At 54.7% G+C, this 16495-nt stretch overlaps 1 protein-coding gene across 1 annotated transcript in view; it reads left to right on the plus strand.

The window, feature by feature from the left end:
• GLRX3 (glutaredoxin 3) overlaps nucleotides 1–16495 on the plus strand; it is a 33256-nt gene that overhangs the window by 3188 nt on the left and 13573 nt on the right. The window contains exons 2-4 of the mRNA XM_058671670.1: nucleotides 1853–1961; nucleotides 14172–14246; nucleotides 15085–15283. Of these exons, the coding sequence (XP_058527653.1) occupies nucleotides 1853–1961; nucleotides 14172–14246; nucleotides 15085–15283 (383 nt within the window). The remainder of the gene's footprint in view (nucleotides 1–1852; nucleotides 1962–14171; nucleotides 14247–15084; nucleotides 15284–16495) is intronic.

The following is a 16495-nucleotide window of genomic DNA, read 5'->3' on the forward strand; positions in this document are numbered from 1 at the left end:
CGTTCTTAGACAGGGGAGTAGTGAATAAACTTAGAAACCTGCCAAACCAAACAGGACCACAGACCTTTAAGTTACCTAGCCAGGGTAGTTATCTGTGGAAATAAGACAGATAAGCTCTGAGATCCTTAAGAATTTAACCAAAAATTTAGTAAGACTCTTATTTTAACAATGGTCTTGTTTGAAAGGCAGGGAGACAGGTCTTCCACCTGCCTTCTCAGTTAGAGAATGGTTGCATAGTCAGGCTGAGGCTGTGGGCTCAGCAGGAAGTGGGGTGTCCCGTGTGCAGAGAGCAGAGAGCCAGGGTCCTCAGCAGCAGGAAGTGGGGTGTCCCGTGTGCAGAGAGCAGAGAGCAGGGTCCTCAGCAGCAGGAAGTGGGGTGTCCCGTGTGCAGAGAGCAGGGACCTCAGCAGCAGGAAGTGGGGTGTCCTGTGTGCAGAGAGCAGGGACCTAGGGTCCTCAGCAGCAGGAAGTGGGGTGTCCCGTGTGCAGAGAGCAGAGAGCCAGGGTCCTCAGCAGCAGGAAGTGGGGTGTCCCATGTGCAGAGAGCAGAGAGCCAGGGTCCTCAGCAGCAGGAAGTGGGGTGTCCTGTGTGCAGAGAGCAGGGACCTCAGCAGCAGGAAGTGGGGTGTCCTGTGTGCAGAGAGCAGGGACCTCAGCAGCAGGAAGTGGGGTGTCCCGTGTGCAGAGAGCAGAGAGCCAGGGTCCTCAGCAGCAGGAAGTGGGGTGTCCCGTGTGCAGAGAGCAGAGAGCCAGGGTCCTCAGCAGCAGGAAGTGGGATGTCCTGTGTGCAGAGAGCAGGGACCTCAGCAGCAGGAAGTGGGATGTCCCGTGTGCAGAGAGCAGAGAGCCAGGGTCCTCAGCAGCAGGAAGTGGGGTGTCCCGTGTGCAGAGAGCAGGGACCCAGGGTCCTCAGCAGCAGGAAGTGGGGTGTCCCGTGTGCAGAGAGCCAGGGTCCTCAGCAGCAGGAAGTGGGGTGTCCCGTGTGCAGAGAGCAGAGAGCCAGGGTCCTCAGCAGCAGGAAGTGGGGTGTCCTGTGTGCAGAGAGCAGAGAGCCAGGGTCCTCAGCAGCAGGAAGTGGGGTGTCCTGTGTGCAGAGAGCAGAGAGCCAGGGTCCTCAGCAGCAGGAAGTGGGGTGTCCTCTGTGCAGAGACCCAGGGTCCTCAGCAGCAGGAAGTGGGGTGTCCTGTGTGCAGTGAGGGACCCAGGGTCCTCAGCAGCAGGAAGTGGGGTGTCCCGTGTGCAGAGCAGGCTCCCAGGGCCTGAGCCTGGACACTGGTTAGCAGGAAGCTGTGGTGGTGAGCGTGGTCTGGACGGACCTGCTTGTATGTGGTGTGGTGGGCAGCCAAAGGCCCCCTGCAGTGTCTTCTAAACCCCTTTTGGATACACTTTCTGGAATCTCAGAGCTGGAAAGCTCGCAGCAGGACAGCGGGAAGAAGTGCCTTCGTGAGAAGCATGGCCGTGTTCCCTTTGTGCTGATCTATCTCACTGTGAGCCCTTCATCACAGCACCGTGTTTAAAAAAGCAAATTCTGACTTTAGTGTAAGAATGCATCTGCCACTTTTTTTAAAAACCCGTGCCTCTGGCACAGAAATTCAGTCTCCTTCCCTCCAGGGTCTGAAAATACAGTGGATTTGCCCAGCCCTAAGGAGATGGATGCGTTTGCAGAACCACCTCGTGTGGACTAAATATTGACTCCAGAAATACTGTGAAGTGGAAATGCATCCATGAGGGTCTCAAGCCCTCGTGTTGAATACAGCAGAGTCTAGCAAAACATTATTCACACAGCTTGTGGAAGGTTTGCTTGCAGTGGAGTTCATATTGTGTTTAAAGGACGTGCTTTCTTGGTGGACAGGTCCCTTCTCGTGGTCCACTTCTGGGCACCGTGGGCCCCTCAGTGTGCACAAATGAATGAGGTCATGGCGGAGCTGGCCAAGGAACACCGGCACGTTTCATTTGTGAAGGTAATACATTTTGTTGTCATTTCTTAAAAATTTAATTCTGATGTCTGATGAGCCAGTACACGAGAGGAATGGTGTGAGAGTTCAAATATTTATAGTGGTCACGATTTTATTTTCACAATCGATTTTCCTTAGGTGGTTTTTAAGGTAGTTTTGTATTTTTCCTTAGCATCATCGGGTGGGAGGATGTAGCTGTGAACGTGTGGACAGGCAGAGAACAGAAGCGTTAAGAGTAAAGTGAACTAGACCCTGGCTGTGGGTAGCTGATGGCAGACCTGTGTGGGGCTCCCAGACAGGGTCCACAGGCTGTGGGGACCAGGGCTCAGGCAGAAGTGGCTGCTTGGAAGTCAGTAAACAGAAAGCCTGTGAGGTTTTTGGGGTGCCGAGAAGGCTGCCGCTGTGCCCGCCCCCCGTTCTGCAGGTCCTGCAGCCCCCGTTCTCCGGGGGCGTAAGTGGCCCTGAGTGCACAGTTCTCGGAATCGGGCAGGGCTTCATTTTGAGAGTTAGAAGTTATTGGAAAGGGAGGCTTACCTGTACTCAGAAAACTTGGCAGCAAAACTCAAAGCCTTTTTCTCTGTTTATTTTTAAAGGCTTATTTATTTGAAAGGCAGAGTTGTAGAGAGAGAGAAGAGAGATGGCGAGAGCGAGAGCTTCCGTCCACTGATTCTGATGGCCACAACGGCCCGAGCTGTACTGATCGGGAGCTGGGAGCTTCTTTGGGTCTTCCACATACAGGGGCCCAAGGACCTGGAGCTGCCGGGATTCGAACTAGGGCCCGTATGTGATCCTGGTGCTGCTGGGTGGAGGATCAGCCTGTTGAACCACTGTGCTAGCCCCCAAAGCCTTAATTGGGGTGCGTTCAGTCCGTGAGGGGGGTTAAGCAGATCAGCTGTTTGTGATCTCCGTGGAAACTGAAAGCAGAATTCTGACAGGCTGTTGGTTTGTGTTGTGATAGAAGCTTCTGTACAGGGAAGTGTGCTCTGGGTAGACACTGTACTGGGCTGTGTGCTCTGGGCCCTCCTCCCTTCAGCCCCGGGGTCCCACGCCCTGAGGAGTTGCATGCGAATCCTGCTAGTGGTTCTTTATGCAGATAAAGCAAAATGTAAGTCTAAAAGTTAGATTTTTGGGCGCAGTGTTGTGACCTAGTGGTTAAAGTCCTCCACCTTGCACACCCCGGGATCCCATATGGGCGTTGGTTCGTGTCCAGGCTGCTCCAATTCCCATCCAGCTCCCTGCTTGTGTCCTGGGAAAGCAGTCGAAGATGGCCCAAAGCCTTAGGACCCTGCACCCACATGGGGGACCTGGAAAAGGCTCCTGGCTCCTGGCTTCAGATCGGCTCAGCACCGGCTGTTGCAGCCGCTTGGGGAGTGAATCAGTGGACAGAAGATCTTCCTCTCTGTCTCTTCTCCTCTCTGTATCTCTCACTTTCCAATAAAAATAAATATTTTTCATAAAGTTAGATTTTTAAAATTTAAGAGCTTTTTGGAAATTACAGTGAAAGTGTCATGTGGCTTTAGCCCTAAAATGTCCTATATAAACAATAGATGGGGGCATTAAATCTTCATGCGTGGTCAGCGATAAGAGATAATGATTACAAGTGAACCGACTGGTTAAACGAGTCAGTTATAAGATCAACCAAGTTGATGGTAATTGTTCTAAGTCTGCTTTTTGTGTATAGTGTTACTGGTTTAGGTAACACACTGTTCTCAGCTACTGTTGGAATCATTTATTTAAAGTAACTAGAGTTACTTCTCACTTTGGGACCAGCAGTGGTAGTGAGATTTCAGTCTCCATGGCCAAGGGCGGCAGCCCTGCGTGGCCTGGTGCCAGGGGCCGAGGGCGGCAGCCCTGCGTGGGCTCGTGCGGGGGGTGCAGAGGGCGGCAGCCCTGTGTGGGCTCGTGCGGGGGGTGCAGAGGGCGGCAGCCCTGTGTGGGCTCGTGCGGGGGGTGCAGAGGGCGGCAGCCCTGTGTGGGCTCGTGCGGGGGGTACAGAGGGCGGCAGCCCTGTGTGGGCTCGTGCAGGGGGTGCAGAGGGCGGCAGCCCTGTGTGGGCTCGTGCGGGGGATACAGAGGGCGGCAGCCCTGTGTGGGCTCGTGCCGGTCACATCTGAGCCTTGGTTGGATACAACCACAGCTTCAGCTTGGCTGGTCCTCTGTCATCATGTCCAGAAATTGACTCTGTATGGTCTCATTGGTTAGCTGCCATCCAGGGCAGGGCCATGTGGACGTTGGTAAGGTGGATCGCCTCAAGGCACCTGCTGAACAGTAGTGAGCAGACGACAGGTGCACAATTACAGAGGTTGTTGGCCTTGGCCAGTAAGCTGTGCGCAGTTCACTTCAAACAGCATTTTTTAAAAGATTCTGTTATTTAGGGCCCGGCGGCGTGGCCTGGTGGCTAGAGTCCTCGCCTTGAACTCCCCGGATCCCATATGGGCGTCGGTTCTGGTCCCGGCGGCTCCACTTCCCATCCAGCTCCCTGCTTGTGGCCTGGGGGAGCAGTCGAGGACGGCCCAATGCTTTGGGACCCTGCGCCCGCGTGGGAGACCCGGAGGAGGTTCCTGGTTCCCGGCTTCGGATTGGCGCGTGCTGGCCCGTTGCGGCTCACTTGGGGAGTGAGGCATGGGATGGAGGGTCTTCCTCTCTGTCTCTCCTTCTCTCTGTATGTCCGGCTTTCCAATAACGGTAGAGTCTTAAAAAAAAAAAAAAAGAAAGATTCTGTTATTTAGAAGGCAGCGTTACAGAGAGAGGGGAGCAAGAAGTCTCCTGTCCACTGGTTCATTCTCCAAATAACCACACTGGCCGCTCCGCGCCAGGCTGAAGCCAGGAGCCAGAAACTCCATCTGGGTCCTGTGCGATTGACCCGTCTTCCGCTCCTTTCCCAGGCACATCCTGAGGGAGCAGCTGGGACTCAAGTCTGCACCCAGGCGGACCAGCCCTAAAAACACTTGTGTTAATGAAGGCTTTTGGAAATGTCTAGAATATACAACTAATGTTTTATTACCCCATCCATGTTTTTAAATTTTATTTCTTAAATGTGCTTTTTTTTGGATGCAGTTGTTGGAGTTTCTCCTTTGTGGAGTGGAGGGATTAGTCCAGTTTCATGCCGGAGCCTTGCAGCATCATTTAAGTAAGAGTTCTTAACTAGCAGGAGATGATGAAATGCCGTCTTAGGAAAGTTAGTAATAGAGAGGTTGTTGGTCGGAGTATTGGAGCTCCCTGGGGTTGAATGCGGCAAGGCCGGTCCTGTGTGCGTGGCGCTGGCGACGCACTGGCATATGTCCATGCTTCTCCATGTGCCACATGGCAGGTGGCATCCCCTGCCTCGGTCATCACAGCTCTGGCGCATTCTGAGATATGCCACACGGCAGGTGGCATCCCCTGCCTCGGTCACCACAGCTCTGGCACCTCGTGAGGCCCTCACACCTGCAGGGGCCTATAGGAGCTACAAACCTTACTTCTGTTGGCTGAAAACTTATTCACAAGAGAGCACAGAGTTACAGTGTCTGGTGCCATGGTTTGTTAGGGCTTTATTTCGTGCTGGGCCTGTCACTGTGTCTTCCTGTAAATGGCAGTACACGGTGTCACTGAGTCGCCTGGCGGAGGGAGTGAGGATGGGAGGAGGAAGGAGGGCGTGCTGCTGCTGGTGAGGAAGTTGGGCCCAGGTGCTGTCTGGGCTGCTGTCTGTGCAGGGATGGGTTCTGTTACACTGCGTTCTTGCTGTCCTGGCTCAGGGGTGCCTGCGGGCAACCGCTCGGCAGTGTGCACCTGCTGGGCTCCGGGGGCCTCAGGCCGCTCGGCAGTGTGCACCTGCTGGGCTCCTGGGGCCTCAGGCCACTCGGCAGTGTGCACCTGCTGGGCTCCAGGGGCCTCAGGCCGCTCAGGCTCAGCAGTGTGTACCTGCTGGGCTCCGGGGGCCTCAGGCCGCTCGGCAGTGTGCACCTGCTGGGCTCCAGGGGCCTCAGCGCTGTTCTGCAGTGTGCACCTGCTAGGCTCCAGGGGCCTCAGCGCCGTTCTGCAGCTGCTCTGCATTTTATTGTCTTTGATACAAGGCTGGGGACGTGAAATCGTTACTCACTGAAATGTGTGTCCTTTGATTTTTTAAGTTCAGCTGTGTAATGGTAATTTTATTTTGTAGAGTTCTTTTAAAAAAAGACACATTTGTTTTTATTGGAAAGACAGATTTCTAGAGAGGAGGAGTGACAGAGATCACGCGTCTGCTGACTCACTTCCCGAGTGGCAGCAACAGCCACAGCTGAGCTGATCCAAAGCCAGGAGCTTCTTCCGGGTCTTCCAAGCGGATAAGGGGTCCCACGGCATTGGCCCATCCTCCGCTGCCTTTGTGGGTGGGGAGTGGAGCAGCTGGATGTAAGTTGGCACCCAGAGGGGATTCTGTGTGTGTTTGGAGGTGCAGAATAAGCCAGATGAGCTGGTGTGCTGGCTCCAGAGGGCTTTGCTATGCTTTTATTTGAGAACAAATATTTTATTCTTATTTGAAAGACAGATTTATAGACAGAAAAGGAAAGACAGAGAGAGAGATGGCTCTTGCCTCTGCTGGTTCACTGCCCAGATGGCCCAGATGGCTGGAGCTGGGCTGATTTGAAGCTAGGAGGCCCCTCTGGGTCTTTCATGTTGGTGCAGGGTCTCAAGGACTTGGGCCATCCTTCCGCTGCTTTCTCAGACCGCAATCAGGGAGCGGGATGGGAAGTAGAGCAGCCGGGACCCGAACTGGTGGCCATAGGGGATGTTAGTGCTCCAGGTGGAGGCTTAGCCTACCATGCAACGGTGCTGGCCCCTTGTACATTTTTTTTTAAGATTGATTTGTTTTTATTGGAAAGGCAAATGTACAGAGAAGAGAGAGAGAGAGAGAGGAAGATCTTCCGTCTGATGATTCACTCCCCAAGTGGCCGAAACTGCTGGAGCTGAGCCAATCCGAAGCCAGGAGCCAGGAACCAGGAGCCAGGAGCTCTTCCGGATCTCCCAAGCAGGTGCAGGGTCCTAAGGCTTTGGGCCATCCTCGACTGCTTTCCCAGGCCTCAGGCAGGGAGCTGGTTGGAAAGCGGGACTGCTGGGATTAAAATTGGTGCCTATATGGGATCCTAGCGCATGCGAGGCGAGGACTTTAACCACTATGCTATCGTGCCAGGCTCCCCTTTTACATTTCTGACAAAAATAAAAATATTTGCAGTTTGATTAATTCTGAAGTATGCAGCCATCTGAAAGGTACAGTTCACACAGATAGATTCCTAAAATTCTTCGTACTCAGGGAAGGATTGTGAGACAGAAAAGCTCCCCGCTGATGGACTGCCCAGACACTGCACCTGACCAGGCTGGGGCCAGGCCTGGGGCGGGGAGGAGCCCGGCGGTAGGGCCTGTGCTCCTGGCTGCTCACAGCTGCCCTAGCAGGAAGCTGGAGTTTGAAAATCTCAAACCTGGGCGCGCTGATGTGCCCCACCAGGTGGCCTACCACCAGGCAAGTGCTCTGCATCTTAGCCGATGTACGAGTCTGTGTTACAGGTGCTGTGATGTAAAACCCCTCTGAGAATTTTGTAGAATGTTGAATAATTTAAATAACCTAGATTGGACCTATTCCATGAGTAATGTGGTTTGTTAGCTATTTGGGGGCTGACTTTGCAAAATGGTTTTTAAAAGTTATGAAAAATGTCACTTTCAGTATCTTCGTGCTGATGACAGTGAAGAAGGGGTTCAGGTCTCCCTCAGGTGCGCGGGGGTGCGAGCCACTTCCCTCTGACTCGGGTCGGCCGACTTTGGGGGCTGTTGGCTTCCCGAGGCCAGGGGGAGATGTTGGGCTCCGGGGGAGCGGTGAGAAGGCTTCCAGTGACGTCATGGCATACATTCTGAAGTTAGACCAATCAGCTCTCCTCTAGAGTGGAACACCAGCACAGGTCCAGCGAGCTCCAGAGCCTGAGAGGAGGGCCAGTGGAGGGATGCTTAGCCAGGCATGGGCTGGAGGTGCTGAGTGTGAGTCTGGAGCAGGGCGAGAGTCCTGGGCCTGGAAGAGCTGGCAGCGTTAGTAGACAAACGCTGGTACACAAAGCTGGCCTGCCCTGGGTGTGCTCACTCTGCGTCCCGATGGCCTGTGAAGTGGAAGGAAACACCCACTCAGGGCTGTGCCTTGGCACCCCCTGCCTCCGTCCCTCTGGGCACAGACAGCCTGCTTAGGGCCACCCTGCCTGCATCCCTCTGGGCACAGTGGCAGCCTGCATGGGACCCCCTGCCTTGGTCCCTCTGGGCACGGACAGCCTGCATGGGACCCCCTGCCTTGGTCCCTCTGGGCAGAGACATCCTGCATGGGACCCCTTGCCTTGGTCCCAAGGGGCACGGACAGCCTGCATGGGACCCCCTGCCTTGGTCCCTCTGGGCACAGTGACAGCCTGCCATGTGGGCAGAGTACAATTCTGCAACTTTTTTTTTTTTAAGATTTTGTTAATTTGAAAGGCAGAAATAGAGACAGAGGTCTTGTCCTGCCGTCCCACTCCTCAGATGGTCACAGCAGTGGTGGCTGAGCCAGGCTGAAGCTGGGTGCCTGTGCATCTCACCTGGGTGCCAGGGACCCACTGCTTGAGCTGTTACGTGCTGCTGCCTAGGTGTGCATGGACCAGAAGGTAGAACTGGAAGCAGGGTTGGTTCTGAGCCGAGGCCTCCTGCGAGGGCATGAGGCACCCTAGGCATGGTGCTAGCCCCGCACCGAGTGTCCACCCCTACTGAGATCGTAGGAAGTAACTGCTTTTCAGTACAGGCGTCCTACTGGGGTTCTGTTGTGGTTAGGGTCAGGTTTTGTTGGTCCAGAAATTGTGTGTAAATCCTGCCTTTGACAGATGAATGCGGGCCCGGCGCCATGGCCTAGCATCTAAAGTCCTTGCCTTGAAAGCGCCAGGATCCCGTATGGGTGCCAGTTCTAATCCTGGCAGCTCCACTTCCCATCCAGCTCCCTGCTTGTGACTTGGGAAAGCAGTTGAGGATGGCCCAAAGCCTTGGGACCCTGCACCCGTGGGGGACCCGGAAGAGGTTCCTGGTTCCCGGCTTCGGATTGGCGCAGCACCGGCCGTTGCGCTCACTTGGGGAGTGAATCATCAGACGGAAGATCTTTCTCTCTGTCTCTCCTCTCTGTATATCGGACTTTGTAATAAAAATAAATAAATCTTTAAAAAAAAAAAGAAAGATGACTGCAATAGTGCAGAAGACGCCGGTTCTGTGGTTGGTCTCCTTCCTGCTGCTTTCTGTGTCCTTGGGTGAGTCCCTAGTGCCCTGTCTTGCTGGGGGTTCTTCCAGGACAGCCCCCCGGCAGCTGAGATGGCGCGTCCTGGGAGAGGAGCATCACTTCTCACTTCTCATCCTCTTGGGCTGCCGTCTGTGTGTGGAGGGCCAGCGGCTGCTGGTTCAGATGGTCCAGAGCCCGAAGCCTAGGCCTGGAGTTGGGATGCAGTGTGGAGTGCTCACCTGTCTTCCCTTGCGAGCTGCACAGCCCTTTCTGTGTGTGGGGGACACTGTGTCTCCCTTAGTCAGTGTGCTGGTTGGGAACACCGCTGTCTCACCACCCTCCACGTCACGTGTCCTCTTTACTGCTGGGGGTCCAGTCCCTCCCCCCATGTCACACGTGCCCTGAGGCTGAGACGTGTCATGCAACATGCTTTCCTGGTTGTGATTAGATGGGTCCACTTTATAGAAACACCGTGGAGGTTTGTGGCACGGAATAGGGTTCCTGTGAGGAGGCTGTTTTACTTACTTTTAATAGGAATGTCTTAATATGGAGTTTATGTGTATGTGTGAGAGAAGGAGAGAGAAGTCTTTGAAATGGCAGCAGCAGCAGCTAGGACTAGGCCGGGCAGAAGTCAGTGATTCCGTCTGGGCTACTCATGTCAAAGGGACTCAGCTGTTTGAGCTGTCCTCTGCTGCTTCCCAGGCACACTAACAGGGAGCTGGAGTAGAAGCACACAGCCAGCACACAGCCAGCACACAGCCAGACACAGGACACAGCCAGGACACAGCCAAGACACAGCCAGCACACAGCCAGGACACAGCCAGGACACAGCCAGGACACAGCCAGGACACAGCCAGCACACAGGACACAGCCAGGACACAGCCAGCACACAGCCAGGACACAGCCAGCACACAGCCAGCACACAGCCAGCACACAGCCAGGACACAGCCAGCACACAGCCAGGACACAGCCAGGACACAGCCAGCACACAGCCAGCACACAGCCAGCACACAGCCAGGACACAGCCAGCACACAGCCAGGACACAGCCAGGACACAGCCAGCACACAGCCAGCACACAGCCAGGACACAGCCAGGACACAGCCAGGACACAGCCAGCACACAGCCAGGACACAGCCAGCACACAGCCAGCACACAGAACACAGCCAGGACACAGCCAGCACACAGCCAGCACACAGCCAGCACACAGCCAGGACACAGCCAGCACACAGCCAGGACACAGCCAGCACACAGCCAGCACACAGCCAGCACACAGCCAGGACACAGCCAGGACACAGCCAGCACACAGCCAGACACAGGACACAGCCAGCACACAGCCAGCACACAGCCAGCACACAGCCAGCACACAGCCAGGACACAGCCAGGACACAGCCAGCACACAGCCAGCACACAGCCAGCACACAGCCAGGACACAGCCAGCACACAGCCAGCACACAGCCAGCACACAGCCAGGACACAGCCAGCACACAGCCAGCACACAGCCAGCACACAGCCAGCACACAGCCAGGACACAGCCAGGACACAGCCAGGACACAGCCAGCACACAGGACACAGCCAGGACACAGCCAGCACACAGCCAGGACACAGCCAGGACACAGCCAGGACACAGCCAGCACACAGGACACAGCCAGGACACAGCCAGGACACAGCCAGCACACAGGACACAGCCAGCACACAGCCAGCACACAGCCAGGACACAGCCAGGACACCAACTGGCCTTTGGAACAGAAAATGGGCGTCCCAACTGTGGTTTGTTCCTCTGTGCCACAGTTCCTCCTTGTTTCAATTGAAAAATCAGAGCAAAACACCAAAACCCAGATATCTGTTTATTTCACTTGAGAGGCAGATCGAGACGGAGAGAGATGGCCCGCCTGCTGGTGAGCTCCTGAGTGTTTGCAGGACCTGCGCCTCAGGACACCGGCCAGCTCTCCTGCATGGGTGACTGGGACCCGAGTACTCGGACAGTCACCTGCTGGGTGCTCGTTAGCCGGAAGCTGGGATTTAGAGCGAGGTACTTCTGTGTGGGTTGTGGGCATCCCAAGTGGCATGTGGACCAGTGTGCCAGTTCCCATCTAGATACCCATTGTTTGGTCATCCCTGCGTTCCCCTGAATGCAGACTGGTTAGAGATCTGCTGGGCCCAGTGTTTGGTCATCCCTGCGTTTCTCTGAATGCAGACTGGTTGGAGATCTGCTGGGCCCAGTGTTTGGTCATCCCTGCGTTCCCCTGAATGCAGACTGGTTAGAGATCTGCTGGGCCCAGTGTTTGGTCATCCCTGCGTTCCCCTGAATGCAGACTGGTTGGAGATCTGCTGGGCCCAGTGTTTGGTCATCCCTGCGTTCCCCTGAATGCAGACTGGTTGGAGATCTGCTGGGCCCAGTGTTTGGTCATCCCTGCGTTCCCCTGAATGCAGACTGGTTGGAGATCTGCTGGGCCCAGTGTTTGGTCATCCCTGCGTTCCTCTGAATGCAGACTGGTTGGAGATCTGCTGGGCCCAGTGTTTGGTCATCCCTGCGTTCCCCTGAATGCAGACTGGTTGGAGATCTGCTGGGCCCAGTGTTTGGTCATCCCTGCGTTCCCCTGAATGCAGACTGGTTGGAGATCTGCTGGGCCCAGTGTTTGGTCATCCCTGCGTTCCCCTGAATGCAGACTGGTTGGAGATCTGCTGGGCCCAGTGTTTGGTCATCCCTGCGTTCCCCTGAATGCAGACTGGTTGGAGATCTGCTGGGCCCAGTGTTTGGTCATCCCTGCGTTCCTCTGAATGCAGACTGGTTAGAGATCTGCTGGGCCCAGTGCTGTGGTGCAGTGAGCACACTGGGGCCGCTGCCTGTGGCACTGGCATCCCATATGAGCAGCATCCTGGCTGCTGCCCCTGCCAGCCAGCTCCCTGTTCGTGTGCCTGGGAAGGCAGAGGGGATGCCCCGCGTCCTTGGACCCCTGCACCCAGGTGGGAGATCTTCTAGGCTCCTGGCCCAGCCCTGGCTGTTGGTGACCATCTGGGGAGTGGGCCAGCACGTCTGTCTCCCTCTCTGTAATTTCTGACTTTCAGATAAAGAAATCTTTTATATGTACATAAATGTTTTTATTGTGGTTCCTGTATTCGGTTTTAGGGTGTAGGGGTCCCCAAGTTCCTCTGAGGATTTGGGACTGCTTGCCAGCGTCTCCCAGAAAGAGCCCTGTGGAGCAGGGGAGACCAGACACAGAGCAACTTGTCCCTGAGTCACGATGCTCTCGTCTGGCCCTGTGTTTAATATAACCTGCCTTTTGGACTTGCAGCCCTCGTCTGTTGGACTCTGAAGGTACTAAAGGCAGGTAGGGGTCTTTGCTGATAGTTTAGCCCAGGGTGAGGTGCAGCGGTGGGAGGAGAGCTGGAGGGGTGGGAATGCCGCAGCTGGGAGCTGTTTACGGCTGTCTCTGGATTCCTCCGACTTGAGCAGCAGTCTGTGCCAGAGCTGCCTCTGGAGAGTTCAGCCTCTGCCCTCCCCCAGGGGGATGTTGAATTAAAATGTATACAGTTTTCACATAAATGATTTTTAACAATTGAAATAATTAAAAATAGTGTTGCAAGAAGGTATTCTTTTTTTCATTTTTTATTTTTTATATTAAAAAATCTCTCTTTGTTTCTTTGTCTCTCCCTCTCTATATGTAATTCCATCTTTCAAATAAGAAGGTATTCTATAAAGGAAAAACTCAGGTGGTAACAGTGTTGAGAGTCCAGTCCAGGAGGTACGGCTGCCCCCTGTTGGTGGCCGGCTGGGCACAGTGTTGAGAGTCCAGTCCAGGAGGTACGGCTGCCCCCCGTTGGCGGCCGGCTGGGCACAGTGTTGAGAGTCCAGTCCAGGGGGTACAGCTGCCCCCCGTTGGCGGCTGGCTGGGCTGGGCACAGTGTTGAGAGTCCAGTCCAGGGGGTACGGCTGCCCCCTGTTGGTGGCCGGCTGGGCACAGTGTTGAGAGTCCAGTCCAGGGGGTACGGCTGCCCCCCCGTTGGCAGCCGGCTGGGCACAGTGTTGAGAGTCCAGTCCAGGGGGTACGGCTGCCCCCGTTGGCGGCCGGTTGGGCAGAGCTCTAGGTAGAAATGGGATTTCAAGCCCAGTGGGAATGTTTCCCTCCTGGAAAGATACAGTGCATGTGTTTTAACAACTTTTACCAATATAAGTTATCAATAAACTGTTTCCTGCAGGTATAATGTGAATATGGATTTTCGTCTTAAAAGTTTACATTAAATTGACAGTCCTTTGTGGAAAAAAATGCTTTAGCTTTTTTCAAAGTATATTGCTTATGAAGACCCACATAAATTGCTTACAATGATTGTATTTTAACTGCCTGGAAGTTATGTCAGTAAGTGTATTTTCAACCCTAGCATCAGCTGTCCCACCGTGGAGGGACTTTAAGAAAAGGGTCGCGTAGTGTGGTCACCTGGTTGTCAGTGATTACATTCTGAGTAAACTCTTCACCTGCTCATTGGCCGGTGGCCTTGCAGGAGTTAAAAGAAAAAATTATCAGCCATCGATAGTTTATTGAAGAAATGCTGCTTTTTGTTTCATAATTTGCAGAAGGCTGCGGCTGTCACTCATGATGTACTGCCTCCTGAAATTAGTCAATAGAGCGAGTGGCCAGGAGCGCTGGGGCGATGACATGACCGGGGTCAGTGATTGATGGACTTCAATATAGTCGTCGCTGAATAGGACTGAAAATTTACTAGGTCACTAGTGCACCAAAAATTTTATTCACAGCCTCGAGGCGTCTTTTGAAGTGTGCAGCCAAATAAAAACCTCTGAGTCTGTCTGTGCGCTGCGGACTCGTGGGTGACATGCCAGCCCAGTGAGCCGCATTTAAATGTAAACACGTCCCAGGCTTTGGTGCTGCAGTGTTCAAAAATGCCAGCACTTGAAGGGATAATGCATGTGACACTGATTTCCATATTGCAGTAGTGAAAATAATCTTAATAATCAAGCTTGAATTCTTTTGTCTTAAAGTTGGAAGCTGAAGCTGTTCCTGAAGTATCTGAGAAATACGAGATCACTTCTGTCCCCACCTTCCTGTTCTTCAAGGTAAGGACAGAGGGTGCCGGGGTCCCCAGCCGCGTGGCCCAGGCGGGGTGGCCTCAGGCAGAGAGGCAACAGGAGGGTCCCTGAGCCCAGTTCCGTGGGGGCTGTCGGGTGGCTGTGGAGGGCGTAGAGAGACACGTGGTCAGTGTGGCCTGACGGATGACTTCATTGCACTGGGGGGCTACCATAACCCCCCAAAACTCATGTCTACGTCATAATAGATTCTTCCCACGGAGGGTGAGAGTCGCTTCTGTTTGTATCTGGTTTCACAGTGAGATGTTGCAGTGTTTGCCCAGAATGCTTCCAAGGAAAAACAAGGGAAAATTTTGTATTTCTTGAAGTTGGTGTGCGAGGCTGGCAGATGTAATTGGGTGTTTTCATTTTTTTCATAAATGATTTTCTTTTTTTTAAACAGTTATTTAATTTTGTTGGCAAGACAGATTTACAGAGAGAGATACAGAGAGAAAGATCCACTGGTTCCACTCCCCAGTTGGCCGCAAGGGCTGGAGCCAGGCTGATCTGAGGCCAGAAGGCAGGAGCTTCTTTTGGGGTCTCCCACGCAGATGCAGGGTCCCAAGGCTTTGGGCCATCCTCGACTGCTTTCCCAGGCCACAGGCAGGGAGCTGGCTGGGAAGCAGAGCTGCCGGGATTAGAACTGGCGCCCATAGGGGACCCTGGCATGCTCAAGACCAGACTTTAGCCGCTAGATATCGCCCTGGGCCATGTATGTTAATTCTTTAAAAAAACAAATCAGCTATACTCACATACCAGCTCGTCCTGGAGATTTTTTGTAGAGATAATGAAGGAATCCTGTGTGTATTCTAATGTTTTGTTACTTTAGAATTCTCAGAAAATCGACCGATTAGATGGTGCCCATGCCCCCGAGTTGACCAAGAAAGTCCAGCGACATGCAGCGAGTGGCTCCTTCCCTCCCACCGCCAGTGAGCACCCCAAAGACCTCAGTGTTCGCCTCAAGAAGTTAACCCATGCCGCCCCCTGCATGCTGTTTATGAAGGGGACCCCTCAAGAGCCCCGCTGCGGTAAGAGGCTGTGGTTGACATCACCTAAGCCCTGAATTTGCTCTGCGTGTGTACCTTGCAGCTAGGTGCAGTGCCCGCAGGGAGGCAGGGCTGCTGGCGGGCACTGCAGACACAGTGCCAGTCAGGACAGTCAGTACACAGGACCTCGCTGAGGATCTTGGTTTTGTGCCCGAGTCCTCCGGTGTGTCCAGGGGCTCTTGAGGTGCGCGAGCCCTCCGGTGTGCCCAGCTACCAGGGGCTGCAGGGGTGTGCGAGCCCTCCGGTGTGCTCAGGTACCAGGGGCTGCAGGGGTGTGCGAGCCCTCCGGTGTGCCCAGGTACCAGGGGCTCCTGGGGTGTGCGAGCCCTCTGGTGTGTCCAGGGTCCCAGGGGCTGCTGGGGTGCGCGAGCCCTCTGGTGTGTCCAGGTCCCAGGGGCTGCTGGGGTGTGCGAGCCCTCCGGTGTGTCCAGGTCCCAGAGGGGCTCCTGGGGTGTGCGAGCCCTCTGGTGTGTCCAGGGGCTCCTGGGGTGCGCGAGCCCTCCAGTGTGTCCAGGTCCCAGAGGGGCTGCTGGGGTGTGCGAGCCCTCTGGTGTGTCCAGGTTGCAGGGACTCCTGGGGTGCATGAGCCCTCCGGTGTGTCCAGGTCCCAGGGGCTCCTGGGGTGCGCGAGCCCTCCAGTGTGTCCAGGTCCCAGAGGGGCTCCTGGGGTGTGCGAGCCCTCTGGTGTGTCCAGGGGCTCCTGGGGTGCGTGAGCCCTCCGGTGTGTCCAGGTCCCAGGGGCTGCTGAGGTGTGCGAGCCCTCCGGTGTGTCCAGGTCCCAGGGGCTGCTGGGGTGTGCGAGCCCTCTGGTGTGTCCAGGTCCCAGAGGGGAGCCTGGGCTCGTGTGTTGTCTGTGTCAGTGACCTGGGCCCGCTGAGCTTCAGTGGGACAGTGCTCTCAGGACTGCCTGCTTGCCCATTGGTGTCTAATGGTGGCAGTGTTACCCGCTGCTGTCATGCCCAGGTTACAGCTGCTGGTAGTTCAAAGGATTCTAAATTGGTGGCTTGGATTTGCTTATTTTTTGCACACATGGATGCGGGGAGTTTTGCCCTTAAGTGAGTTTTGGGGTTATTTGGCCCCTCTGGTACTGTATGTGTGTGGCTTTCTTCCTCACTGATCTTGCTATTACGTTATTAAGCTGTGTAATCGAGCGCTTGGTTCCTTTGGGTGATGCTGTTGAGATGCGGAAAGCGA

The sequence above is a fragment of the Ochotona princeps genome, chromosome 13 (assembly GCF_030435755.1).
Source record: "Ochotona princeps isolate mOchPri1 chromosome 13, mOchPri1.hap1, whole genome shotgun sequence".
In the NCBI taxonomy this organism is placed as follows: domain Eukaryota; kingdom Metazoa; phylum Chordata; class Mammalia; order Lagomorpha; family Ochotonidae; genus Ochotona; species Ochotona princeps.